This window comes from Lepisosteus platostomus, chromosome 10, assembly GCF_059453375.1.
Source record: "Lepisosteus platostomus isolate fLepPlt1 chromosome 10, fLepPlt1.hap1, whole genome shotgun sequence".
Lineage (NCBI taxonomy): Eukaryota > Metazoa > Chordata > Actinopteri > Semionotiformes > Lepisosteidae > Lepisosteus > Lepisosteus platostomus.
In genome coordinates this window covers 22,613,514-22,640,180 of record NC_142620.1, presented here as the reverse complement: position 1 = coordinate 22,640,180, position 26,667 = coordinate 22,613,514, and the positions used below count along the sequence as shown (strand labels likewise).

General features: G+C 40.5%; 1 protein-coding gene across 1 annotated transcript in view; it reads left to right on the top strand.

The window, feature by feature from the left end:
• Positions 1 to 25,586, top strand: part of dcaf5 (ddb1 and cul4 associated factor 5) — a 36,367-nt gene extending 10,781 nt beyond the window's left edge. Inside the window, exons 5-9 of the mRNA XM_088648828.1 lie at positions 4,020 to 4,149; positions 7,421 to 7,634; positions 15,068 to 15,134; positions 18,320 to 18,447; positions 23,494 to 25,586. Coding sequence (XP_088504954.1) covers positions 4,020 to 4,149; positions 7,421 to 7,634; positions 15,068 to 15,134; positions 18,320 to 18,447; positions 23,494 to 24,987 — 2,033 coding nt within the window. The 3' untranslated portion in view covers positions 24,988 to 25,586. The remainder of the gene's footprint in view (positions 1 to 4,019; positions 4,150 to 7,420; positions 7,635 to 15,067; positions 15,135 to 18,319; positions 18,448 to 23,493) is intronic.
• Positions 25,587 to 26,667: the final 1,081 nt, after the last annotated feature.

Genomic DNA, 26,667 nt, shown 5'->3' with positions numbered 1-26,667 from the left:
TAGCAGTTCAGCTTGTTCAGGTCATTCGATAGTGTAGTTTCTATTGCTCTGATGTCTGTGGAGCAATGCATAATAGCAATGTCATCTGCGTATATGTACTTTTTGGCAGTTGTGCATGGCAGCTGTGTAGATGTTAAACAGCATTGGCGCCAGCACCGAGCCTTGCGGGACGCCATTCTTAAGGTAAAATTTCCTGGAGGTGTCGTTGCCCAGTGTTAAGGTAAATTCAATTCAACTTTATTGTCATTAAACTTACACAGGTGCATAGTATAATGAAAAGTGTTTCTCATTAGTCACTCAGGTGCAGTATATAAATAGGACAGAAGATAAGACAATAGACAGTTACACAATAGCAATAACAGTAACATGTAATAACATAACATAAATAACATGTAATCAAGTAATCAAAACTGTGCAAAATTCCGCAAACAGAGAAAATATAACAGGACAAAAACAGTGCAAGGTAATTCTTGGAACAGTGCAAAAATAGTATGGTTAAAAATAGTATGGTTAATTAATAAATATTAAATATTATTATGCCTGTTACAGTTTTACTGGGCTATCGAGGGGACAGTACAATTTCGGCTTACATGTGTGTGTGGTGGTGTAGGAGTACAGTCGTTGTGGGTACAGGAAGACGTTGGGAGAGATCATAATATGGTGGGAGGGAGTGGGGGAGTCACCAACTTGACAGCTCTGGGGAAGAAGCTATTTTGGAGTCTAGTTGTGTGCGACTGGAGTGACCAGAACCTTCTGCCAGATGGTAGGGGAACAAACAAGTTATGACTGGGGTGAGTGGGGTCAGACATAATTTTGGTGGCTTTCTTCAGACTCCTGGTGTTGTATATTTCCTGGATGGATGGTAAGGCACTGCCGATGATGTGTTGGGCAGTTTTGACCACCCGCTGTAGTGCCTTACGGTTGGATGCGGTGCAGTTGCCGTACCAGACTGTGATGCAGCTGGTCAGTATGCTCTCCACCGTACATCTGTAGAAGTTGGTGAGGATAAATGATCTGTTAGAGATTAGTTCTTGGATAAAGAGGACCATTTTCTTGTTTGGGATAATACGAAACAGTTTCAGTATGAGTCCTTTATGCCAGACTGTCATAAGCTGCTGTTAAGTCCACAAGAACAGCACCCACTTTCTTTTTTTCTTGGAAGCATTGTTCGATATCATTAACCATACAGCAGACCTGGTCGGTTGTTGATCTATTTGTCCTGAAACCTGCTTGTTCATTTGGGAGCTGTGGGTCTATGATAAAGCTTATTCTGTTGTATATTAGCCTTTCCATAAGCTTGAAGGTGATGCAGAGGAGGCTGATTGGCTGGTAGCCTTTTGGGTCCTCAGGTGGTTTGTTTGGTTTAAGAATAGCGATGACTTTTGCTGTTCTCCAGATCTTAGGCATTTTGTTTAGTAATAGGCAATTGTTGAAAAATGCTAGTAGCCATTCTAAGGCAGGTGCAGAGAGGTGGGTAAGCTGTTCAGGATGCAGTATGAACTTACCATACAAATAGAATGAGGGGCAGGAAAAGAAAGAGAACATTGGGCTATACATATTGCATTTTGAAACAACTTTGATACAGTTTATGAAATAAGGAATATAAAAAGGATATATTATGGATGATGGGAATTGTCAATTAATTGACAGAAGACATGTTCATTTTTAGTGAGGGGTCTGCAGTTCTGGTCCTGGAGGACAGTGTGTCAGACGGTTTTCTAGGCTCATTAATGATACCAGCTCTTGGAAAGCTGAGAAGATTTGGGTAATTTGTCCAGTCAACCCATATGTGCACAAGTCATGATCTTGTGAACCTGAAAGCAGGTTTTCTTGGTCATTTTAAATCAACAATTGCTGAAGACCTTCAAAGAGTGTTCAAAATAGAAATAATTTGGCTAATAATTATCTTGATTAGATCATTGATAACAGGTGGAACTAAAACCCAAAGTCAGTATGGCTCTTCATGATTGGAGTCTCACACTATGTAATTGACCACCCTCCCTCCTGGTCTGGGATTTGAGATTCTGCTTATAATAAATGATAAAACAAGTTTAAACTACAAATTAAAAATGATGAATGCAAAATAACAATTAAAAAACAATTGAGCTCAAAGTTCAGTGTTAAATACAGTCATCAAATCACCAAATCAGATTGTGATAGCCAGTAATTTTTTTCAGTGTCTGAGCTTTTTGCTACAGTCCCCACTTCCGCACACAGGAATTAGACTGCATTCACCTGCCCACCTTTAAACCACTCCCCCCCATATTAGAGGTCCATCACTGATAAGGTTTCTTATCCCCTTACACTACAGTTAACATTAAAGTGGCATGTGATATAGTACATATTAGCTAGATATTAAAAAGTATCCAAAAAGATCATGTGGTCTCCTAGGAATCTAGAAACAGAAAATATAGAGATCCTTGCTCCATTAGAAACGCATGAGACATCTAGAATTTTTAGACATCTGCCTAAAACTGATTTGTAAGACACATTAATTTTATCTCTGTATAGTATAGGTGCTGCACAAGAAATAATTTTGAATTAAAATTGGGCATACTCTTATCAGGTCACTGTTTTATCTGTTTTAGATTGTAAGGGAAATAAACATTTTCTGTTTAAGATAATTCAGTGCCAGACTCGGTGAGAGAGCACATGAAAGCTAGATACAACTGAAAATAATCAAGGCACTGAATGCATTTCTTTGTGCAAGTTTGATTTTACAGCATATGTTTTACGACTCTTTGAACATTGTTCATTAACTGTCTCCCACCCCAGTTTTGAAAAGCCTATAATCAAATTTTTGCAACTAGAATTAAAAAAAAACACTTAAATATCCCCAAGAATTATCTTATTTTCTTAATTATAAGAAAATGTTTATTATCCTAGTCTAGTGGATATTGTCTTTTGTAATTTGCAAGAAATGACTCTGGAGATCAAAGTGCTCTAAAAAGTGCTTGTAATAAGTTATATAATAGAAGGATGCTTCTCTTCTGTGGTGTTCAATAGTCTTTTCTGAAGCCAGACTTTGAATAATAACTTCATTATCATAAATGGACAGTAAAGACATTTGACCCAGAAGAAATTTGGAAGAATGTTAAAATAAGACTTGTTGCCACATCAAAGCCTTCCGAAAGGTTGAATTCTACACTGTAAACTGTCAGTATGAATGAAGAATGTCTTCAGTGGCAAACTTTATTGAGTTGTCTGTCATCTGGGGATCAGACAAAATTCATCTGAATATCTGTTCACGGTGTGCAAAACATAATCAGCACCTTTTAAACAGCTCTGACTAAATTCTCGATTGCCTTTACCAAATTGTATGATCATTCTATCCTTTAACCTACCTGCATTTTGATCAGACCTCTACCACATTGCAGGGCCTGTATCCAATCTGACTTTTAATTTGTCAGGCATGTGATTGTGTTAAAAACAATATAAACTAATTCTTTGCATAGGATTTTAATAATCAGTGCTATCAAATACCTTTATAAAAGAAAAAGGTCTCCTCAACTTTGATTTTCCTTAAGTGCTTTTTAAGCTGTTATCTGTTATTCTATGAATTGCTCAGCAGTAGTGGTTCATTTGGCAAAACTAAAATCAATCTAAAAGTTGGTGACACGGACGTTTTTTTTATCCAAATAATTTGATCAATATAGAACTAAAGCATTTGAGATCAACCTTCTCTATCTCTGTGAAGAGAAATTTGTCTACTGAGCTCTGTAATACAGGAATGTCTTAAATTTGAAAAAGGTGTAAATACAAATATATGAACATTTTCATACAAGGCAGGATCAGTGTTTTACATTTGTACAGAATAAAAGCTAGTTTTATTTATTGCAGGTTGCAAATAATAGCAGAAGATTCAGCTCTTCTATCTCATTTGTGGCTGTTACCTAATTGAACTGAAAATCTCATCCAGCAATTTCTTCAAAGCAGCCAGGGTATCGGCTTAAAGAACATGGCTTTGTGCCATTCCCAGGCTCTGTCATGTGACTGGAGCTCCTGTGTGTGTTTTCCAGAACCCTTCTGTCTGGCAAATTACCCGTCCGCCTTCCACAGTGTGATGTTCAACCCAGCTGAGCCCCGGCTCCTGGCCACTGCCAACTCCAAAGAGGGAGTGGGATTATGGGACATCCGCAAGCCCCGCAGGTGAGTTCTCGCTAAGAAGTGGCACCAGAGGAAACCCCTTCACTAGTCTATCACAGATCAGTGGCCCTGCTGTAATGCAATAAATACATTCTGCTACTCTTGGTAAAATGATGATTGTCATATACATTTAAGTAGTTTTTATCTTCTTTTTAACGTTCTGTAGAGTTACATTAAATTACAAGGGGGCTTAATTGTGTTTTCTGGTTGGGTGTGAAAAACTCAGAAAATGGGTACAAGAGCTTTCATTGATTAATCACTGATTTGTCAGAAGAAATAAAAGAGAAACAAATAATACATCTGGGCAAAAAAGCAAAGATATTCTTCACACCTAAAGTACCCTTGTTCTTAGGTCTTAATTCATTGCTTGTGTTTGATTGCAAAACCGTTCTTAAATCAAATGGTAACTATCACTTGCTTGAGTAATTGGACTAAATATCCAGCTAGCACAAGTGGAGATCACTGCACCAGTCATTTTCAAGGCCTTTTAATATGTTCGATTTGAATAACTGTTTTATGTAGATATACATAAAACTACTACATACTACATACAGCTACTGTATATATACTGTATATAATGGTAGGTCAAAAGTGAACTGAAAGGATTCTCCAGGGAAAATGCTTTTGATTATGGTTTAAACAAGCCCTCAACATTTAAAAGTTCCTTTCTCCTGAAGTTAAACTTTTTATGGCCTGCCAGAACTTGAAAGTCCTAAATGTGAAAAATGTCCTGTCATTATGAAATATTATGTTAGTAGTCTGTGAATATTCTGGTCTGCTAAGACTGCACAGTAATGTCCAAAGATGTTAGATTGCAGATCAAAAGTTCAGCTCCCAAACGGATGTGAACTGAGTGCCAAAAATAATAATCTCAGCCAAATTACATGAAATAAAGAGCTATACTGTTTTATATTTTACCACAAATGTTTTTTTTCTTTGAACTTTTAATTGTTGTAGCCATTTTTTACTATTTGAATGTAGGGTATCTCATTCCTTTAAATATTTGTTAAACTGATTATTTTATGTATCCAGGAAAACAGTATATACACACCTTTTATAAAACAATCATTTGACAAGCCTAGCAACATCAGAATATTTAGAATGGAAACATTCACCATAGCTGGAGAGAGACTTCCCACTGCCTGTAACAATTGTTATTTTTCTGTCAAAGATCATATTTTATGTGTTTACATAAAAACAAAAATGAAGGCCATAAAGGTTTAAACACAGAAGACTGGAGGATGAACAAAAACCTGTTTCTAGGAGGTAGCATTGTCCATACTGAAAACATTTTGTCTCAGCATGTTCTTCTCTGAAAGAACAGTTGAAAAGTTTGGAGATTTCCATGTTGAAGCAAACATTAAATATTAGGTGTATTATTAGTAGAGAGGACAGTGTTGTTAATAGTTTCAACTTTTATCACCTCTGTTTCGACAAAGTAGCGTAATCCTTTGATTGAAAGTATCAGATTTTATTTTAATGGAAACATTTTACAAGAAATGTATTTCAGAGCAGTGAGGTATATACATATTAGCAGTTGAATGAAACACTCTTTTGTGTTACGTCCATATTATACTAAAACACTTTGAAGAACGCTATAATGACTGTATCTTGATAAAAATGTATATAAAATGTATGTCCACAGTAAACGTCCAGTAACCTTGTGTTTTTTAAAAAACAAGGAAATAACTGTCTGAAATAGTCCAAATAAGCATGTTGGCATTCTGCAGTTTGTGGTCATATTAATGCAACTATCTCTATTTGTCATATAATACGATTCTGAACAAAATGAATGGCTGCTGGAGATTGGAAGTTCATAAATCATCGAATAATCCATCTTTCTTGTAATGAGAGGGCTTACTACAATACAGTTTGTAACTATAAATCTATAACAAAAAAAGGAAACGAATCATGTAATTGTAAAACTGACATAAGGGTTCGGATTCCTTGCAATCGTGACGATTTGTTTTATCTATAAATGATCATGAGAATTCAGTTACTTAAATTTTCCACTAGAGGGAGCAAAAGGACTAGGATGAAGTACAGTATATCATGTAGTGGTTTCTTCAATCTAATGTTTATTACATTAACGCACATAGGGGTTAAAATGTAGAGAAGAATATCTTCAAGACTACAACAAATGATAAAACAAAGGTTTGAAATCCTCACAGTTTGTATGAAAAATTGTATTCATTTACCATTTTTTTTAAAAAGCTCCCTAAGATTCTGCATAACCAAAAAAGAAGAAAGCCATAGGAATTCTTATATGTCCATACAGAAAGATTTATGTGAGGGTGGTACAATGGTTAGTGCTACTGACTCATACCTGTTGGGTCCTGAGTTTGATTTCGGACTGGAGTATCATCTGTTTTGCATGTTTTCTCCAGATCCATATGGTTTTATCTGGGTTGTTTCCTCCCAACTTCCAAAGGCATGCCGGCTATGTTAATTGATGTGTCTGAATTTGCCGTGTACATGTGTGTTGTGGAAGTTCAAGGTTGCTGATCACTACAGCTGTGCTTTTGTAGCTGCATCCTTTAACATAGAAAGTGAAGCAGCATTTTCAGGAAGAGTTTTCAGTGCTGTGGCTTAAGTGCTTTAATTTGCTCAAGCATGCACTGAAACCAGATTGAAGATCTGTCCACATCTGGTTGCCCTAACTCGACATTTCAGTCGCCTAAACCAACAAAACATGCTGTCTTCATTGGTCTTTCTACTTCCGCCTAGACTGTCTTTCCTTTCCGTCTGGTCTTGTTCTCTCTGTAGACCCTGCACCACTAAAGGTGGAGAATACATTGCTGCTTTTTTACTTACAACTAGCCCTCACTGCCCTGTCAGCTAGACACGGAGGAACTGTAGCAGTTGTAGCCGCACCTGGCTCTCTCAGCTCCCCTAAAGGGCCCTAGCATCCAAAGTATCAAAATGTGTGGGACTAGCACCCTGTCTGGGGTGTTGTCCTGCCTTGTGCTCCATGTTTCTGGGATAAGGCTCTGGGGAAAAGCAGAAAGAAGAAATACAACATTAAGCCTTCGTCTCACACCTGAACAACAGCCCGAACATTGTGTTTCTTCTTTCTGTTTTTCAGTGTGTAGTTAGCCTCTACCTTTTTCAAGATGTTTTCTGAACGTGAACTTTGGCCTGGTAATAGTTATGTGAAGTTTTTCCACTTACTATTAAAAGATCCATGCTAGGATTTCTGTCCCAGAAAGGCTGCACTGATGGTTTTTTGTGGCGCCAGTGCTCTTTCCCCTCACTGTCGCCCCTGTGTCCCCAGCTCCCTGCTGCGCTACGGAGGCAGCCTGTCTCTCCAGAGCGCCATGAGCGTCCGCTTCAACAGCACGGGCACCCAGCTGCTGGCCCTGCGCCGCCGCCTGCCCCCTGTCCTGTACGAGCTGCACTCCCGCCTGCCCAGCTTCCAGTTCGACAACCAGGGCTACTTCAACTCCTGCACCATGAAGAGCTGCTGCTTCGCCGGAGACCGCGACCAGGTGAGCGCTCCGCAGTGCAGCTGGTCTCCTACATCCGTATTGGAGCCAAAATTGATTGAGATTGCTCACTTTAATTCCCTGCTGGGTAAACGGAGCCTGTACCCAAGAAGAGTCATGGACAGCGCAGGACAAGCATGAGTGAGGTCCCTGTACCAATGTAGCCAGTGAAGGCTGTTAATGTTTAAAAGGAACCACAGTTGCCAAGAAAGGTATGATGAGAGGTTGATTAATATGTTATAACACCCCTAAAGTACCAAAAGTAGCAGTTTGGCTCGATGCATTAAAGTGCCATTAATACTTTCGATATGCAATTCTCGCATGTTAATCTGCCACCAGGACTGCCTTAATAATTTTATGCACTGTTTTTAAATCCCAGTATTTATTATTACTGCTTTTCTGTTACTACTGTTTAAGTGGGAATCAGTATTGGTCCCTGAGATGCAGTTCTAAAGGTGACAGTTTTAGGGGAATGTGGGTGAGCTCGTTTGTACCCTGTAGCTTCAAATAAAAAAAAAAAAGAAACATACCAATCTCCAAACAGAAAAACAGCAGCACCTCACAAAGTCCACTGCCAGCTGGAGGACTCCAGAATAATAATTTTGCGTCAGCAGATCACCTCTGAATCTGTGATAGAACACGTCCATGTGTCATGTTTAAAACATCGGCCAATGAGGGACAAATGGGAAAATCACAGAGGTTAGGAGCATCCCGCACTGGATAGTTACAAAGTTGTGGTTTTCCTGAGGGATTCTTTAGCTCCCAGACCTTTTGGCACACTTTTAACATCTCAAATATTTTGTGGCACACCATATGAATTTTAAATAATCAGGTCTAATATCGCCAGAAATGACATTTTAAAACATGGGTTGCAATTTCAGCGGAAAATAGATAGATAAAAGAAGGAGCTATGCAAAGGTCCTGATCCACAATTTTAAACAGGATTTCTTCTGAGTCCACGGCACACCTGAGACCTTTCCTCGGCTTGCCAGTTTGGGAAGTGCAGGGATATCTTCATTTTTCCAGTTAGTAAGAAGTGTTTTGAGATTAAATGTGGAAACGTTTCACCTCAGTACAGCTGGCAGTTTGACTTTTGAGAGAGTCTGTGGAGATTTAATCAGGTGGGGGCGCTGTACTGAATTAGTTTTAAGGGTCTGCTTCTATAGTCGCCGGTTGGAGATGGACACATGCTCACGGCTGTGTCACATGTATTAAAGCACGTGATGAACTGAAGGAACTGCAGGAGGGGGATGAGAAGGTTAGTCCAGTGTCCAGAAAAACCAGGAAGGAGAGTTTGAAAAATGGCTTTGAGAAATATCAGGTTGGACAGGACAGAGGTTAGAAAAGATAAGAGAAAGGAGGCAGAGGATGTTGGAGTCAGTTACCGAATGGACGGTTGGAAGTCTGAGCAGTCTGCCAATCTCAAGTCACAAGATCTTAAAAATACTTGCTCTTGGAGTATAAGAAATCTGGACTTTGCTTTCCTGGCAAATGTTTTGGATCTGAGGTTGTCTCTCTGGGGGTCAAGCATCCGCAGCTTAGACATTAAACCTGAGTTTAAATACGCGTTTCGGAAGTCTGTCTTACAGTGTTGCATCCTGTTTGGGCTGGGCTCTTCCTGAGTCCTAGCGGGGAGCCCGGCAGGTCAGGTGCGTGCTTTCATGACGTGCAGATTGAACAAGCGTCTTACCTGTAGTGTTGGAGGCAAGTACATGATGCACAAGAGAGACAAAGCAGGGAAAGAAAAACAGCGGCATGGTGATAAACACATGAATTTGTCTTCATTAACTGGAAGTCAAGTTGCTTTGTTCTCCGTAGCTCCTATTGTTCCGTTTTCCGTTGTGAATATTTCAAATGAAATCTGGAATAACACTTTTACCAAATAATATTTATTTTGTTAAAAACCTTGTCATTGCTCTTTATTGGGGCATTATATATGGGAAGCAATTTAAGTAACAGGTAAAAAGGCTTAATTATGCATTATTACCTTTGCTCCAAGTGTATGAAAATACAGTTTCTTTTAACAAACAAAAAGAAGATCTTAATTGACATTTCAAGCAAATACTCTTAAATTGTGAGCAGTACTTCAAGAAGCATAATTACCTTTGCAGACTTTTCAGCCTTTCCCTATAGTTCCTATTCTATAAATTTATGAAGTGGTGGCATTGAAAGATCAGTTGAGCGTTCCTGTGGTTGTCACGTGCACTTATTGCATCAAGCACTGAGGTCGGCCCACATGTTAAGGTCCGTCACCGATGACCCTGGTCTGTCAGCTGTTGGCACACGTGCACTGCTGCCCACTACAGTACATTCGCTAGCTCAGTGGCAGTGCCAGTACAAAAGCCCACAACAAAATTGTTAAATGTTTCCTCAGCTGTTGGAGGAACAGCGGACAGCCCACCATGCTGTCAACAACAGAGACACTCACTGTTGAATCGAAATCTGCTTCAGAAAAGATTAAGCTGCTACCCAGAGAATTAAGGATAGAGTCTGGAATTGTACTGTTCAATTAAGGAACACGCCTAATAGCCCTTTAACAGTTGGGTGTTTAGGTCTTGGTCCTCTGGATTCCTTGTGTTTTCACAATTTCATTCCAACCGTTTTCTAATTCTTGAGGCTTAACAAAGCCTTAATTTAGCTATTTTGTTAGATTTTTTGTCCTTTGTTTCAGAAAAATCCTTATTTAGGTGTTCTGTAGCCAAGACATTTTTTAGCAAGCAGAGCTCCCTCTGAGCATTGACTCAGAGCTCAGCTTGTTGCTGCTCTAGTCTAAAACATTCCTTAAAGGCCACTATTTAGTAATGCACAAACTGTACATACAGTGTACAATTACAATGTATCATACAGTCCCTTAGTATCTTGTTATACAATCCCATAGTACATGTGCACTGTTCAGCCTCAAGTAATTAAAACTCCAGAAACCTGTACAGGGATTTCTGAAGTCCATCCTCTGCTACAATGTTAATGCTGATTTAGTCTCCTGTCCTAAATGTTCAGGACTGAAAACATTTTAAACAGTCTAATTATATAGGCTAATTCAATTGCTTTTGTGATTTACAGCTTTACAACAACCAACATAAACAAAAGATACCAGTGTTTCTCCATGGAGAATGATGGAAAACTACTTATAGTCTACTACACAAATGTTTGAAAATCCAGGTGTGTGGCACGCCTGAGTGGGCCCGTTCCTGGCTCGTTTGGGTTTTGCCTAGTTTGCTGAAATTTCTTTTTTTTTTTTAATCTGTCTGCTCACACAAGGGGCTTGACTCTGATGGTCTCATCTGAGGAGTGCCTTGGAGAAGTCCATTATAACATTGCCACTGTCAGGCACTGTTGGAAGTGATTGATTATCGTAAATAAAAATATTGGTGAATGCAAGGGCTACAGTGGTTAATTGAATCGTCACACTCAGCAAAACTAGCAAATGAAAACCTGGAGTTTAGGAAAAGGTATTACCATGAAGAGGCAAGAACGTATCATCACAGACTTAGATCAGTGTTGTCATAGTGCTATCAGTGCATCACAAACCAAGTATCAACTCCCCTTCCCAGGAGAAACCTTGGAAGTCATACCTTTTTTAAGTGAACAACATCTCTGTGTCGACACTTTTATGCAAAGCAACTTAACTTTGCACCCACTAATACAGCAGGGTATTTCACCGCAACTGGGTGCAGTGCTTTGCTCAAGGGTACAACAGCAGCATCTCATCAGGGATTTGAACCCAACTTTCCAATTGTAAGTCCAGAACCAAGACTGTTGCTCCACACTGCTGTCTGTATAATAAAAGGAAGGATGTACCTTACAAACAATCAGAAGGTTTGCCATCAAGAGAAGGAGAGAAGGAAGAAATCCTTTGTTTAGGTAGCTTACCAATGAAAGAAGATGGTGAATCCCTAAGCAAAGGGGGAATTAGAGTAGCATGAATCTTGAGTATTGCTGGTGGGTACAAAGGCAGGCAGTGGACTTCCCACAGTTCACTGCTGTTGGACAAGAATACTGATGTGTGTCTTGTGGCGGCTTTAGAAATTTCCTGGGGAGAGATATGGATGCCCTACACGAGGCCCCATGATGCCTCAGACACGAGTGAGGAGATTCATAAAAATGCAATTACATAAAAAATGAATTCAGGTGAAACAACGCAGTGTGAGACAGTGTCCTGCCTCTTGGCCGTTAGTTTTCCACCTTGCAAAGAGGAAATTCCTTAAGCTTGAGAGGAGAGAATGAGCTTTGTGTTTTATGGCTTCCTCAGAACATATTCATATTCATATAAACATATTCCTCATTACATATTTCTTAAAATACGTAAAAACACTTCCCTCAGAAACTGCTACAAGGTAGTTTTAAACATCTAGAGATGGAATTTATGAAGAAATAAAAGGAGGGTTTGAAAACTGAGGTGTGAGACATGTCTTTACCCAAAAGGTTGTGGGAGTGTGGAACAAGCTGTGTTGTTGAAGTAGATACCCTGGATTCTTTCAAGAATTATTTCATCTCCTTTGATCTATTAGCTACTAACTACTTAACAGGCTAGATTAATATAAATGCAGAGGTATCGCTCAGAATTCAAGGGTATTTGCTTGAAATTTCAATTAAAATCCTCTCTTTTTGTTTGTGAAAAGACAGTTTATACATTTGGAGCAAAGGTGTGGTCTAATAATGCATCATTAATCCTTTTTACCTGTAATACCAATATGCTTTCCATACAGAATGCACCAATAAAGAGCAATGGCAAGGTTTTTAACTAAATAAATATTATGTGTTAAAAGTCTTATTCCAGATTTCATTTGAAATATTCTTATTTGTAGCTGTTCTTGTTCTTAACTGGTCCATATTCAACTCTGACCATTCACTTTGTTGAAAAGTGAGCACCACAGAGTTACAATAATATGACATTTCATTGTCCATTTCAATTAAAATATCCCTCTACCCCTCTATCTACTGTGTCATTTCTCTTAATGGTGTTGTACTTTAGGGTGTGTTTCTCCATAATTTTTCATATGGAGTCACAGGAATCCACTGTGGTCTATAAAACAAGATAATGCAGATACACATGCACGCTGCCCTCTGGAACCTGTCCAGAGCCCTCTGGTGGGAAGTGTGTTGTGTGTTGGGGTTAAACCTTTCGTTCGCTGCCTCTCTCTCACAGAGCTCTGCAGACATTACATCATTCAGAAGCCTCGCGTGTTGATGTTAGTGTGCCTTTCAGGCGTCTCAGGAATGCGCTCCACTTTTGAGCCCCTCTTCCCCCCTTGGAGCACACCGGTGCTCGGATTTTTTCAGGGATGTGCAAAAGCCTGAGAGTGTAAACAGTCAAGCTCTTTCTATGCGGTAGGTAAGCCGGGCTGTGGGGCCGTGGTGCTCTTGGTAACGGTCTCTCTACTGTGTGTCCAGAAAGAACATGGTCCAGTCAGTTCTGATGGCCTCCTGTCCAGAAGGTCTTTCCTGTGCTTGTATGTAAAACCCATTAGGAGTAGGTGTTCAGAATTACTGACAGTCTGAGAGGGAGAAAAAAAGTCTTGGAACATAAACTACCGTCTTATTTAAAAAACAAACATTTTATACATGCATATTGGATTTAGAGTTGGTAAAATGATATTGTCAAGGTGAAAATCGGGGGAAAAACATTTTAAAATGGTGTACAACAACAGAAGCTATTGCTCAGGAAGTTAACTCAACTGGGGAGATTTTCCTGAATAAAATTCCCCTTAATTTATGTAAAATTTCTAAATTTGTGTGTAAGGGCTTCACCAATAATCTGTGAAACCCTGAGATCAGGTTTAATTGCCCATTCAGTGTCACCATCTGCTGCTGTGACCTTGCAGTCTCTCTCTGGATGTTTTATTGAAGAAGCTTCCTGAATAAAAGCCATGTTTATGTTGCAGAGTCTGCTGGTCTTTTGGTTTCTAAAGCTGGAAAAAAAGAATCATCTGAAACCCGTTGCCTTAATTCCATGTCAGAAACTGCAGGCCAGCCTAATTAGTTTTCTGGCCCTTTTGGCTAAGCTCAGAGCACACACCATTCAGATACCTGGAGCAAATACAGTACTGCGTCTGAGGGGAGTGCTGTGGCCCCCAGGAGTATTCCTGTTTCCAATACCTTTCTACATGAATCTGTGTCCATAGCCTGTAGGAGGCTTAACAATGAAGCCATTTATTTAAAAAGGAAAAGAAATAAAATCTGAAAGATTTTTTCCTCTGCCTGTTAACCATACTCTGTTCTGCAGTGCAGACAAACAACTTGCTATTTTGTTTTAGGTGCCCTATGACACAGAAAACTTCACTGTTGAAGTCCTAAAAGCCTTGTTTGTTTTTTAAGGTGCTATATAAAACAGTTTTGTGTTCTATATAACAAGTCACAAAAGATGTTGTATTCTCAGTTCTGTCTTTTATTCTTATAAAGCTCATGAATTTAGGAACCACGCAAAACTCGTTATACTGCAGAATGTGAGTGGCACACTGCAAAACTGTGACAAAAACTAGGGCCCTAATTTTATAGTCACAGGAAAACATTTGCAGCTGCTAATGGAATCTTGATTGCCAAGGCTTCTAGGATTCTCATTTAAGATCTATGGTACCAATACCATAGGAAAAGAAAAATTCAAATATATTGTGCAGTTGGTATTTGTAGTCGTGATTCGGGTAATGGGCAGCACTTGTGCAAAGTCATTAGCTCTGCTGCCTCACAGCGCTGGGGCTCTCTGTTCAATTCTGGAACTGGGCTGCTATCTGTGTGGAGTTTGTATGTTCTTCTCATGTTTGTGTGGGATTCCTGCGGGTGCTGCTCTTTCCTCCTGCTGTCCAAAGACATATTGATAGGTTAATTGGCTTCTGGGACAATTGGCCTTGGTATGAGTGTGTGCTGTGTCTGCCCTGCAATAGTCTGACGTCCCGTCCAGGGTGCATCCTCCCCTGCCCCTGCTTGCCTGGATAGGCTCTGGTTCACCCTTCGACCCTGAATTGGTTAAAAGCTGTCGTAAACAGTTAGATAAATGGATAGTGTTGGGTAATCCCATGCATATGTATTAGAATAGAAACGTTCTTTGTGTTTAATACAGTGAATTCAAGTGACCATTAGTATCTTCACTTAAAGTCAACTTCTGAGTGTAAATGTATGTACATGGTTGTGTATCCCTTTAAGGTAATAACGGCTTTCGTCATGTATAAAATATATCTAATAAACAGAAATGGGAGCCATCTTTTCCCTAAGAACCAGGGTTTGGCTTTAAAGGGGTTTCATGTTGCTTCTTTTTACTTCAACTGGCTGGAGTTCATTAAACTAATAAAGTCAAAGCGCTTGTAAATGTTTTATTGTTATAGTGTCATACTCATTAATGCACTGGCACCCAGGATGTGTATCATAGCCTCAACTGCTGCACTACTCAGTAACTTGGAAATTACTCTTCACGCCTACATATGTGCTTTCCTTCTGTTTTCCAGTACATCCTGTCAGGATCAGATGACTTCAACCTGTACATGTGGAGAATTCCCAAGGATCCAGAGGCAGGTGGGTGAAATCGGGGCTGCAGGGGTTAGGGGTTGTGGAAAAAACTTTTGTCACTTCGGAAAAAGAGAGAGCTCCACCATGTCAGGGTCTGTAATGTAGTATATATATTATATACAGTACAGCAGAGATTATTTATTGGACAAAAATCATGAATATAAATCTTTTTTTAACTTACAATTGTAATATGTTACAGTACTTGTAGAAACATCTGAGAACAAGCTTATTCTACTTATCTTGGCCCCGTCAAGAATACTTCCACACATTTTATTTTTGTGTATTGTTAAACGACCTCTCCAGTTCAGACACATCAAGTTAAAAGAGATAGAAGTACTTCAGCATTTATTTTCAAGAGAAAACAACAGTGTTAGAAGTATAACAAAGAAATGAAAACCAAGGGACGTTAAGATGGTAAAAAAAAGTAAAAATAAAAAGCTAAAACAAACAAATAAACCAACTATGCATAAACAAACTAACACAAACCGCCACGTCTTTGGTGTTATTCACGACCCAGAGTTCTGTTCTCGCCCTCCCCTCACTAAGACCGGAAAACACGCCTTTTTAAACCTTTTCCTCGAGCTAGCCTCAACTCTCTCCCCATCACCCCGACAAGCCACTGCTTGTTGGTTTCCCCTCCCTGGCTCCTGCTACATCAGGAAGCTGTCTAACTGAAGTAAAGTCCTCTGGTCAAGGACATCTAAATCTGAGGCTGTTCAGCAGTGACAGATGACTGTGCAGCTGATACAGAAAAGGAGACTCTCTGCCACAGCATTCGTGTACATTCTGGCATCCGTGATGGAGGGTTGAGGCTGCATATTAGTGCGACCTCATCTTCTATTAATTAGCTAATTAGTGGTGTTACAAAATGTAGTTATCCACACAAGGGAGAAATACAAGACTTGCCACATTTCTGTACCATCTGTAAAGAGAAGATTAGGTCAAGGCTTCAGTTTTTGGTTTGACAGTGGTGTAGCCCCCTGGTTTAGCAAAAAGCAAGCTCAGGAACTGAAATGAATGCCATGGCCTTCACAGTCTGGGTCTGAGTCCAGCAGAGGCTATCGGGGGCTACGTTGACTGAGAGGAAACCATAGAAGGTCTAGAAATAGGAATTAATTTTTTGGACATTTTTCAGAACAGTTTGAAGCAGGATGTTATTTGATTGAATGTTTCTCCCAAAGTTAAGTTCTTTGTTGTTTTTTTAACTATTCAGCAGTGCCATATAATGTTTGCCGTAGGGGGATGTGCATGATACAAAACATGGGGCTGATTCTATGTTTCTGAAGTGTTGATTTGTTTATTTCTTAGCCCCTGTAAAGATTTGCAGGTGTTGAAATGCCCTTGGCAAGATTAATCCTTTATTTACATGGCTTTACATGACTTGGCACCTCAATACCTGTCTGAACTTTTATCGCCCTACTCCCCACCTCGCAACCTCCGCTCTTCAAATTCTGCCCTCCTTACTGTCCCCCAAGCCCGTCTACATTGTATGGGCGACAGGGCCTTCTCCTGCTATGCCCCCAAGCTCTGGAACTCCTTGCCCAAGGATATTAGAGAGTCACCTTCTCTAAACTCCTTCAAATCCAGACTCAAAACCCTCCTTTTCAGAAAAGCCTTTACTTAACTGGTTCCATTCTTCACCCCTCTGCTCTTCTTAATACCATCTTTCACGGTCTCCTCTATTGTTATTGTTGTATTGTTGTAATTATAATTGTGTCCTGTCTTGTGAAATTTTCTTATTTATTGTTGTAGTCTTCTTATTTATTGTTATTGTCATCCTGTAAAGCGCTTTGAGAAGCCACCTTTAAAGGCGCTATATAAAATAAAGTTTATTATTATTATTATTTACAAACAGAGCTTTATTTACAAACAGAACTTCTTGAATTATGAGCTTTTAATTGTAATAAAAATAGACAGGGAAAAACCTTCCTCATGTGTTGTTCGTATTGTTTTCATGTTATTTTCACTAGGCCTAACAGTTTCATTTTCGGCCTTGTGTTGTCATGTTACAACCCAGAAGCAATTAACAAGCTGTCTGGGGCGATACAGCTGAAAGAGAAGCTTGAGTTGTTTTGAATTCGATTCAAAGGTCCCTCTTGTATCCATTGTTTTCTGTAGGCTTTCAATTGTACTTTTATTGTGAAATGACATCGGAAAATGTTCTCTGATTGACAACATTCGGGAAATCACCAAAGGGGTACTGTAAACAATAAACCAGTCTGCACCAGACCATGATGACAGAGTTTCTGTTTTATTGTCCTCAGTATTTTATATCCTCTTGATGGAAAGTGCTCTACACCTACAGTACTTTCTACTGTCCTTAATCTCCTGTTACATGTATGTTGTTGTAATATGTGATCATTTTATTTATATAAAATTATGTTGCAACTTATTTTTATAAACAAAGTGTGTACTACAAAAGGTATAAAAAAACATTTTTAGATTCATGAAGGGAGTATAGTTTTTGAATTACATAACAGACCAGACATAATAGAGTAACACAATTTGACTAGGAGAATCACTAAGTCTCATTCAGAAGTGCTTCATTTTGTTGCTGATAGCTAAACCGAGTCAAGCTTTGTTGTAAAATCCCTGTGATTCGGTATCCACAAGGAGGATGAGTAGTGCTCTCCCATGATGCACAAACTTGCAGGCCGTGGTTCCTAACACTAAATTTACTTGTATGTCTGTTTATTCACATTTCACATTTTGTTGCACAAATGTCTTTTCTTCTCAAGTCAGATACTTTTCCAAAGTACTTGACTGCCGCCGGCGTTCTTTGTTTGCAATACTGGTTTCTTAAGAGAATTTGCAGTTGAATAAGAAGCTTTTGGATGTCCCTAATGAATCCAGCCGTATTATCTTGTAAAGATTTGGAACGTTCCTTCTGTGTTTTTTTTAAGATCACCATCACCACATGTCTGCACGTGTATTTTACTGCCATGTCTACCTTTTCTCTGCTACTGTATCTTAAAGGAACCAAATGTGTGGCTTAGGAAAGACACTGTCGGATACGACATTTCCAAGATGTTTGGCCACAGCACTGTGATTTTAAATACATATACATCTGCACTTTTTTTCCTTTCTGGCTCTGTAGAACCCTTTCCTGGTTATTGTTATAAACTGTCAGGAGCTGTGAGGTGTTGCTGTAAATTGGCTTCAAACTCTTACTGTTGTATTTGGCTGTACAGGAGGCCCAGGCAGAGTGGTGAATGGAGCCTTCATGGTGCTGAAGGGGCACCGGTCCATTGTTAACCAGGTCCGCTTCAACCCCCACACCTACATGATCTGTTCCTCAGGCGTAGAAAAGGTCATCAAGGTAGGTGTACTGTCTTCCTAGCACTGCCCCCATTGGCTGGAGTGTTAGGAACCCCTGCTTCATACATGTTGGAGCTCTGTGAGCAGCACAAACACCTCAAAGAGGTTTCGTTCCTCCGTCTAAAGACATACTGGTATGTTAAGAAATACTGGGTTCTAGGAAAACTGGCCCTGGTGTGAGTGCGTGTGTCTGTGTCTGCCCTGGGATGGACTGGCATCCCATCCAGAGTGTATCCTGCCTTGAGCCCGTTGCTTTCTGGGAGAGGGTCTGGCTCCCCTGAGACCCTGCATTAGATTTAGTGGATGGATGTTACAAAAAACTCGTACTGCTCAATCATTGGAAAACTTTTCCCAAGTCCCTGCTTATACTATCAGCTTCAAATCAAATCAGTTAAATCAGCTGATTGTTGAAATTCTGAAAGCTGAAATTCAATGTACATGAATTTAATTACATACATAAACATGTGAGATGAATTGGCATTTTCTGAATGCTTACAAATATACATTGCCCATAAAAAGTCTACAGCTCCCTTGAACGTTTTCACATTTTATTGTGTTACAGCATGGAACCATGATGTATTCAACTGAGAATTTTTGCCACTCATCAACACAAAGTACTCTATAAAGTAAAAAAAATCCAGACATTTTACTAAATTAATGAAAAATAAAAAAGTTTCTATAGGCACTGTATAAGAAAAACAATAACTGCAGTGCATAAAAGTTGTCTGAAATATGATTAATGAAAACATAGTTAATTGTCTGTTATATGTCAATGAGGCCATTAAGCTTTAGCCACAAGGACAAGGGGTTATCGAGCTGTGATGCCCTTGGTTTTGGTCCTGCTGCAGTTTCCAGTACAGTAATGTGCAGATTTATTTGAACATCTGAGGGGTTTTTTTTTACCAGAAATGGCTGTTTTTTTTTGGTGGGTTAAAATGCTTTAATTAAAAGCTCTTCCTCTGAAGTTAGTTTGGTTTAAAGCAACTCACATCTGCTAATCGCTTCCTCAGCCTGTTTAGAGATTGGATAGCTCCTCCATTTAATATATAGTTGATCAGTTAGCTGTTTATTTTTTTCTGCATTAATGCTAAAATTAAAGCTGCTTCGAGTCCATTCATTTAGCCTCAGTGGCTGAGATGCAGCATTTTCTAATGTTTTTCATTTATCATTTAGTGCGTTGCTGTGTTATTAGTTTTTACAAAGATGAGGATGTAAATAATTCCAGATTGATAAGAGCTCATATTTTAAATTAAGTAAAAGTTTAGTTTTGTGCACACTAAATATTAAATATAGATAAGAAAAAGCCTTAACCTTTTATTGTTTGTTATTGGTTTTTCCTGGTTTGAACAGCAAGATGGACTATGGTTAATACTGTGTAACACTTACACTTTCCCAAGATTTCACTTATGTTTTGCAGCATTCATATTACACCTTCAGGGTTCTGTTTCTTCTGTTGATTGATTTGTCCTAAATTACTTCCTTATTATATGACAAGCAGTTCAGAATTGTCACCTTTTTTAAGCTGAGGCTCTCCTTTCCTCCTGAGTGGTATAAGACTGTACTGTAAGTAATCCTACAGATCTGCATGTGTAAGGTGTGCCAGGCAAGAGCTTTGTTTGCTAGAAAGGCAAGAGTCCCTGGGTTTCTAATCCTGTGCTTGCCTGCCCCAGGCCCCAGGCTCAAATTGGTGATATCCAATAGACACTTTAGTCAAGCGCCTTTATTGCTCATACTGTTCGGGAGCTCCATTCCCTTACTCCTTTCTTGTCAAATTGAATCATATGTTTGGCGAGTTAAAGTTGGCTAATTTAACTATAGTGACAAATTTCCTGGGTTTTGAGGTACTATGTTCTGACTATGCACACACTATTTCAAAATTGCAGAAATAGGAGCTCCGTGAGTATATGCACGCCATAGTGTTAATGTTTAGGGAGGTATGATGGCTCTCACCATAGCTCCTTTCTCCCCTTAGTTCAGTGTAGTTTTGAAAGGCGTGGTGCTGGATGAGATTTGTGTGATGAACGAGCTGGATTCCAGAGCTAAACACTGCCCCAGGGTAATCTTTCCTTTAAAAATCAGTGTCTGCAACACCCAATGTCACCTTGATATACTGCTGGGAGGAGCTGATAAGAGAGCCAGATAATGTCAGTGAAACAGCTCCCCTCTATTCACCAAAGAACATAATACTGCCCAGAACAGCTGCTAGTTCAGGCTCATTTGATGATACATATCTAGTCAGCTTGCCTCATCTCCTGTCAGATCTTTACTCAGCTGTTCAGCTTCTTCTGTCCTAAGATCTTTTGAATCGTAATTGCTGCCTGCCCTTTTTTCTCTGTCTCTCTTATGACACAATTGTTATTTTGGTCCCAATTACTTATATATCTCTAATCAAGTCCCTTTTTCAATCCCAAACCAAGTACTTGAGTTTTTAAATGCTTGCCGGGATTTAAATAGTGCCTTTTTAAAACTAATTGTTAAGCTAATTGTGCTAGAACTATAATAATAACGGTCACTGTTCAGATCAAACTAAATTGTGAGACTTCAAGCCCCTCCTGAGGGCAGGGAGGTCCAGATTGTTTGTGATTTTAGTGGCTTGAATTCTTAAAGACCTTTCCCTATTTGAGTGTCGAGCACTGTGGCTGTGTGTGCCCTGTGATGAACTGGCATCCCATCTATGGTGTATCCTGCCTAGCTCCCATTGTTTGCTGGGATAGGCTCTGGTTCCCACCACCCGGAATAGAAAATGGATGAATAATTATGGACATTGATTTTAAAAGGAACTTCATAAGAACAGACTGCCCCAGCTTTCACTCAACACTCAGGCCCACTTGTGAAAAGGGGTGTTAGGAAAATGGAGAAGGGTCTTCTGGATCTGAGGGAACTTTACTCAGGACGAGATCCACTCACTGTGACAGGACACTGACAGGATGGTCAGAATTAGACCATCCCGGTCACAGTAAATATACAACCACAATTAGCCTTCTACAGTGCACATGTGCACAATCTGTGTACAACCAAAACATTCTAACCAGCTATCAGGTTAGGTCTGTTGAACAGGTAGGGAAAATAAGTAGAATTAAATTTGTTTTTCTCCTTAACATCCTTTTAAATATAATTTAAGCTTGTGCATGCAGGATTTTTTTAAAATAACTTCATTATAACCATGCCTGTTTCATTCACTGTAGGCCTTCTCAGACAGGGCCTCCTGCCCAGGTTACTGTAAATCAGCCTTAAACTAGTTAACAGCCTGCTTTTTATATGGCATTTCAAGACCATGTACGTGAAATAAGAAGTGTTCAGGCCGACTGTTTTTCTGTTATTATTGTCTTTTATCCAGGCCTTGTAAATAAACAATGTATTTCATTTAAAAATGATTCCTTAAAGTTCAAGGTATGATTCTCCCCCACATCTGCATCCACAGTATCACACATCTAAGGCTTGCTTTCACAGTAAGTGTAACACTTTGAGCAGTTTGCACCTTGTAATTTACACAAAAAAGCAGATTTATAAAAACAGTATTAGCTTAAGACTCATCAGAAGGGGAGGGGGTCAATGTAGCAAAGGGATAAGCGGACCAGTCTCTTCACTAAAGGAATTTTTTACATGCTTCTTAAACGTCTCAGTTTCTGTTATCTCACTGCAGGCCTCGTCTTGTCAGCAAACTAAATCCGAACCCCTCCTTTATCTCTGCTTGCATGGGCTTGTGCTGCTTTTGATCCTGTTTGCAAATACCTTGTAGAATTCAGAGGAATAACGGGGTTACTGGTGAGAGCCAGGGGGCAGAGTAATGTCTTATTGGACTGAGATTCAGGAACAGAGTGTGTCTTAGTGGTTGAAGTGAAAGAAAGAGCCTGGGAGATATTGATATAATGTTTGCTAGAGCTAACAGTTAAGTCTGCAGTGCAAACCAAGGAGAAGGCATTGAGCGACGACTGTGTGAGACAAGCTGTGTGGTTTAGCGGTTAAATCTTGGGAGACCTGGGTGTAGTAATGGCTAGAACTGTCTGGGGAACAGGAATATACTGTTTATGTGAAACCAAATCATCCTTGAAGTGGTTGGTATATTTTGGAGGGGGGTATTTGTAAGTGTCTTGTATGTGCTATAACACGAACTACTAAAAGAAACAAAGTAACGGGAGGCAAGGACTATGTTGCAGGCTGCTCTTCTCATTTACTGGACTGCACAGAACTTCTTTCCAATTACACATTACATATAATATACCCTCCAAGGAGGTATACATCTGCCAGAGGAAATAGATCCAGTGAGCAAATCTACATACATTACAGTAAGCATTCAGAAAAGGCCAATTCATCTGTATTTCACATGTTTATGTATTTATTTAACTGTCAAATCATACATTCTAAATTCCTATACAAAGCTGCTTTAACTGATCTAGTTTGAAGCTGATTGAATAAGCAGGCAGACAGGAAATGTTTTCTGCTCACCAAGTGAGTGTTACCTTTTTTAGGTGTTTTACAGACCAGTTTGTAACATGTCGCTGTCAAATTTGTCTCCTGGCTCCACTCCTTAAGCACACTAGTAAAACCTCATTTTAAAAACTGTGTGCAGTTTTGGTCATCTTTTCTCACAAGGCTTGAAAGAGTTCAGAGACTCAAAAAAGAAAACAGCTGCCAGAATGATTACTTGCAGAGAAATGGCACACATACAGGTTAAAGGAAATGTTTCTTTTTTGTCATGAACACATCAGAGGACAGGATTCAGAAGCTCGGAATCCTCCATAATATATTGACTTAATACTGCGTTAACCTGAAGGACAGCTTTAGGCTCAACAGTGGACACGGACATGCAGTCACAAGCAGAAATTAAAAGCAGTTGGAAACCATTAGAGGCACTTCCCACTTCCCACTTCCCTTCCCAGAGAAATAGGTCTCTGGAGGAATCTACCCAGTTGAATTGTCAAAGGTGGTCCTCTCAGAATTTTTCACAAGAAGTCAATGAGAATCTGAGATCTAGTACTCTTCAGGAGATGCCAAGAGAAACCTCTTGGTGTAACAGTTCTTATGTTCTCCTTCTTCTGTCCTGCAGGTGTGGAGCCCATACCAGCAGCCTGACAGTGTGGGGGACCTGGAGGGGCGTGTGGAGGACAAGTCCCGCAGCCTGTACACCCACGAGGAGTACATCAGCCTGGTGCTCAACAGCGGCAGTGGCCTGTCCCACGACTATGTCAGCCAGTCCATCCAGGAGGACCCGCGCATGATGGCCTTTTTTGATTCACTGGTGCGCCGGGAGATTGAGGGCTGGAGCTCGGACTCGGACAGTGACCTGAGCGAGGGCACCATCCTGCAGCTGCATGCGCGGGGGCGCCGGTCAGGGAGGGCAGGGAGAGAGGCAGCCAGCACCGCCGCTGCCACCCCGGCTGTCCACAGCGATTCCGAACACTCCTCCTCGTCTTCACTGGCTGCCCCAACGCAGACGGGCTCTCCCTGTCCCATTGAGGAGGACGTGCTTTCCACGCCTCACCGCGCGCAGTCCTACCAAGCCGTCCGCCTGCTGGATCTCGTGAACGACTCCTCCGAGTCCAGCGAATACTGGCCGGACCCGATTCCTCGGCCTCGCTCTCCAAGTCCCAGGGAAAACTCCAGTCTCTCCAGCGCAGCCTCTTCCCTGGCAGCCACCAGCAGCAGCACCAGCAGTAGCAGCACCAGCAGTGAGGCAGAGGAGGAGGCCCAAGAGGAGCAGAGAAGGGTGAGCACCCGGCAACGCAACGCATCCAGGAAGCGCCGTAGGAGGTTCCCATGTCTGACGGGGGAGAGGCCTGAAACTGCCAGGGGCCTCTATGCTTGGATGGACAGCTGCACGTACCCCAAGATCACTGTAGAGGACCCTTCCTCATCCTCTGGGGATGAAGCACAAAATTCTGAAAATGCCAGGTGCGTGAGCCCAGACAAAGACAGGTTGGGGTTTCAGCATGATGCTCCACCCGGAACGATCCCTGAAATCCTTCCAGGGAGTCCCAAAGAGGAAAGGGAATTAGCAGGGGTGAGTAGAGCCCCAGCCGAGGAGAGCTCAGCTCCTCAGATCCCCCTTAGTAAAGCTCTTGGTGAGGACCTGACATCTCCAATCAAGAAGGAGCTGCGGGCAGGTGGAGAAAGAGACTTGATGGCAGAGGGAGCTGGCAGTGTTGGAGCCAGAGGTTCAGAAACTGAGGTGGAGGACTACAGCGGACCCCCACCTCCTACTGCTGCTCTGGAGCCGAGCAGCATCTCGCAGCCTTCAGAGAACAGCTGCAACTCGACCATTCAGCACAATATGGACGTCAATGGACAGCATCCCGGAGATGGGGAAAATCAAGACTTGTTAGAAAGTTCTCAGGCCTCCCCAAATGAGTCGCAAATCCCCAGCCACAGCAAACCAGAAGCAGAATCTTTGGGCTCTAAAATCAAGGCAGACAGGTCCTCCAAACGACCACAAGCCCTTGGGATGGTGCACAGCACAGGAGCTGGGCTAAAACGGACTCGAGCCGGGCCAGAGGAGGCAGACTCTGAGAGCTCTCCGTCTGAAAAGAAATTCAGAACATGATGGCAACCTATCTAGGCTGAATGTTGAGAAAAGAGCCTTTTTTTAAGTGTTAGAGCCATCATTGAGTTCCTAAAATTTAGTATGAGTTCAGACTAAAAACTGCAACATCTAGGAGCTTAGGTAGTCATAGAAGACATCTATCCCATCCTGACTTGCCATCGATAGCTACTTTGAGCAACGGGGACCTGCCGGCTTGTTCTTTTGCAGTCATTCAAATTTTTGCTTGGATTTTTCAGTTGAATTCCAACTCCAGAGAAGGCAATCAGAGCAGACATTAATAATAACAAAAGTAGTGCAATTGATAATTATTCAGTTTTCAGTTCAGAAGAATTAAATTGGGCTTTTTTTAAGTTTAACGAAGCAAAATCTAACACTTTTCTCCAAAGGTAAGGACCTACTTACCAAGCGTTTTGGATTTCTGATGTGTTCCATGTGGAGAGAGTTGAAAGTCAGGGATTCTTTTGTGGACTGTGAGCTGGGATATGGCATAATCAGGCATGGTCAAAACCTCTCTCCACGGAACTTATTGTGATGTTCCAAATGTACAAGATTTGTTTGAAGATTGTGCATTAAAGTTATATTCCAGTGTTCATCCATCATTCTTGCATTCACTGTTTTCTACTTTCAGTATTGAAAGGGTTATTACTAGGTTACAGTTTATTTTTTGACCTGTTTGGCAAAATATGATGATAACCTTTCCTAGTTTGAAGCGTTAACTTCAGTGAGCTGCTAAATGACAAACTGCAAAGATTCTTTGCGTATTTGAAACAAGTTAAATTAAAGTTTTTATTCAAAGTTACTGCATGTCACCCACTGAAAAAAAGTTTATATATTTTTGCTGTATATAAATTCCTGTTAAGAGGTATTAAAAAAAACAAGTGTTATTGGTTCCCAAACTCATTTGTTTTTAATGCCTCTCAGTATATACTATTAATTTTCTTTCAGCAGAGTTAGAGTTAAAAGTATTTCTAAACAGCTACTGTGGGTTTTAAAAACAATTTTGAGATACTTTTGAGAAAAATTAAATTCTTTAATACTGTTTAAAATTAATTGCCCTAGTTTTAACTTTATATATATACATTATCAATATAACTTTTAATTATTTTGAGCTATAGTAGTCAATTTTATCAGAAACTTCACAAGATAACCTTTCATTTGGCGAAATGCAGCATTTTCCATGTCTGTTAGGGTAAAGTTGTAGAGTTGCACCCTGTTACTCACAACTGGCCCCCCACTGAAGCTAAGTAGGTGTGAGCCTGTCAGTACCTGGATGGGAGACCTCTTGGGAAAAACTAAGGTTGCTGCTGGAAGAGGTGTTAGTGGGGCCAGTAGGGGGCGCTCACCCTGCAGTCTGTGTGGATCCTAATGCCCCACTATAGTGACAGGGATACTATACTGTAAAAAAGGTGCTGTTCTTCAGATGAGACATAAAACCAAGGTCGCGACTCTTAGTGGTCATTAAAAATCCCAGGGCGTTTCTCGAAAAGAATAGGGGTGTAACCCTGGTGTCCTAGCCAAATTACACTCTGTGCTTTACCAATCATGGCCTCCTAATAATCCCCATCTATGAATTGGCTTCATCACTGTTCTCCTCCCCACTGATAGCTGATGTGTGGTGAGTGTTCTGGGGCACTATGACTGCCGTCACATCATCCAGATGGGGGCTGCACATTGGTGGTG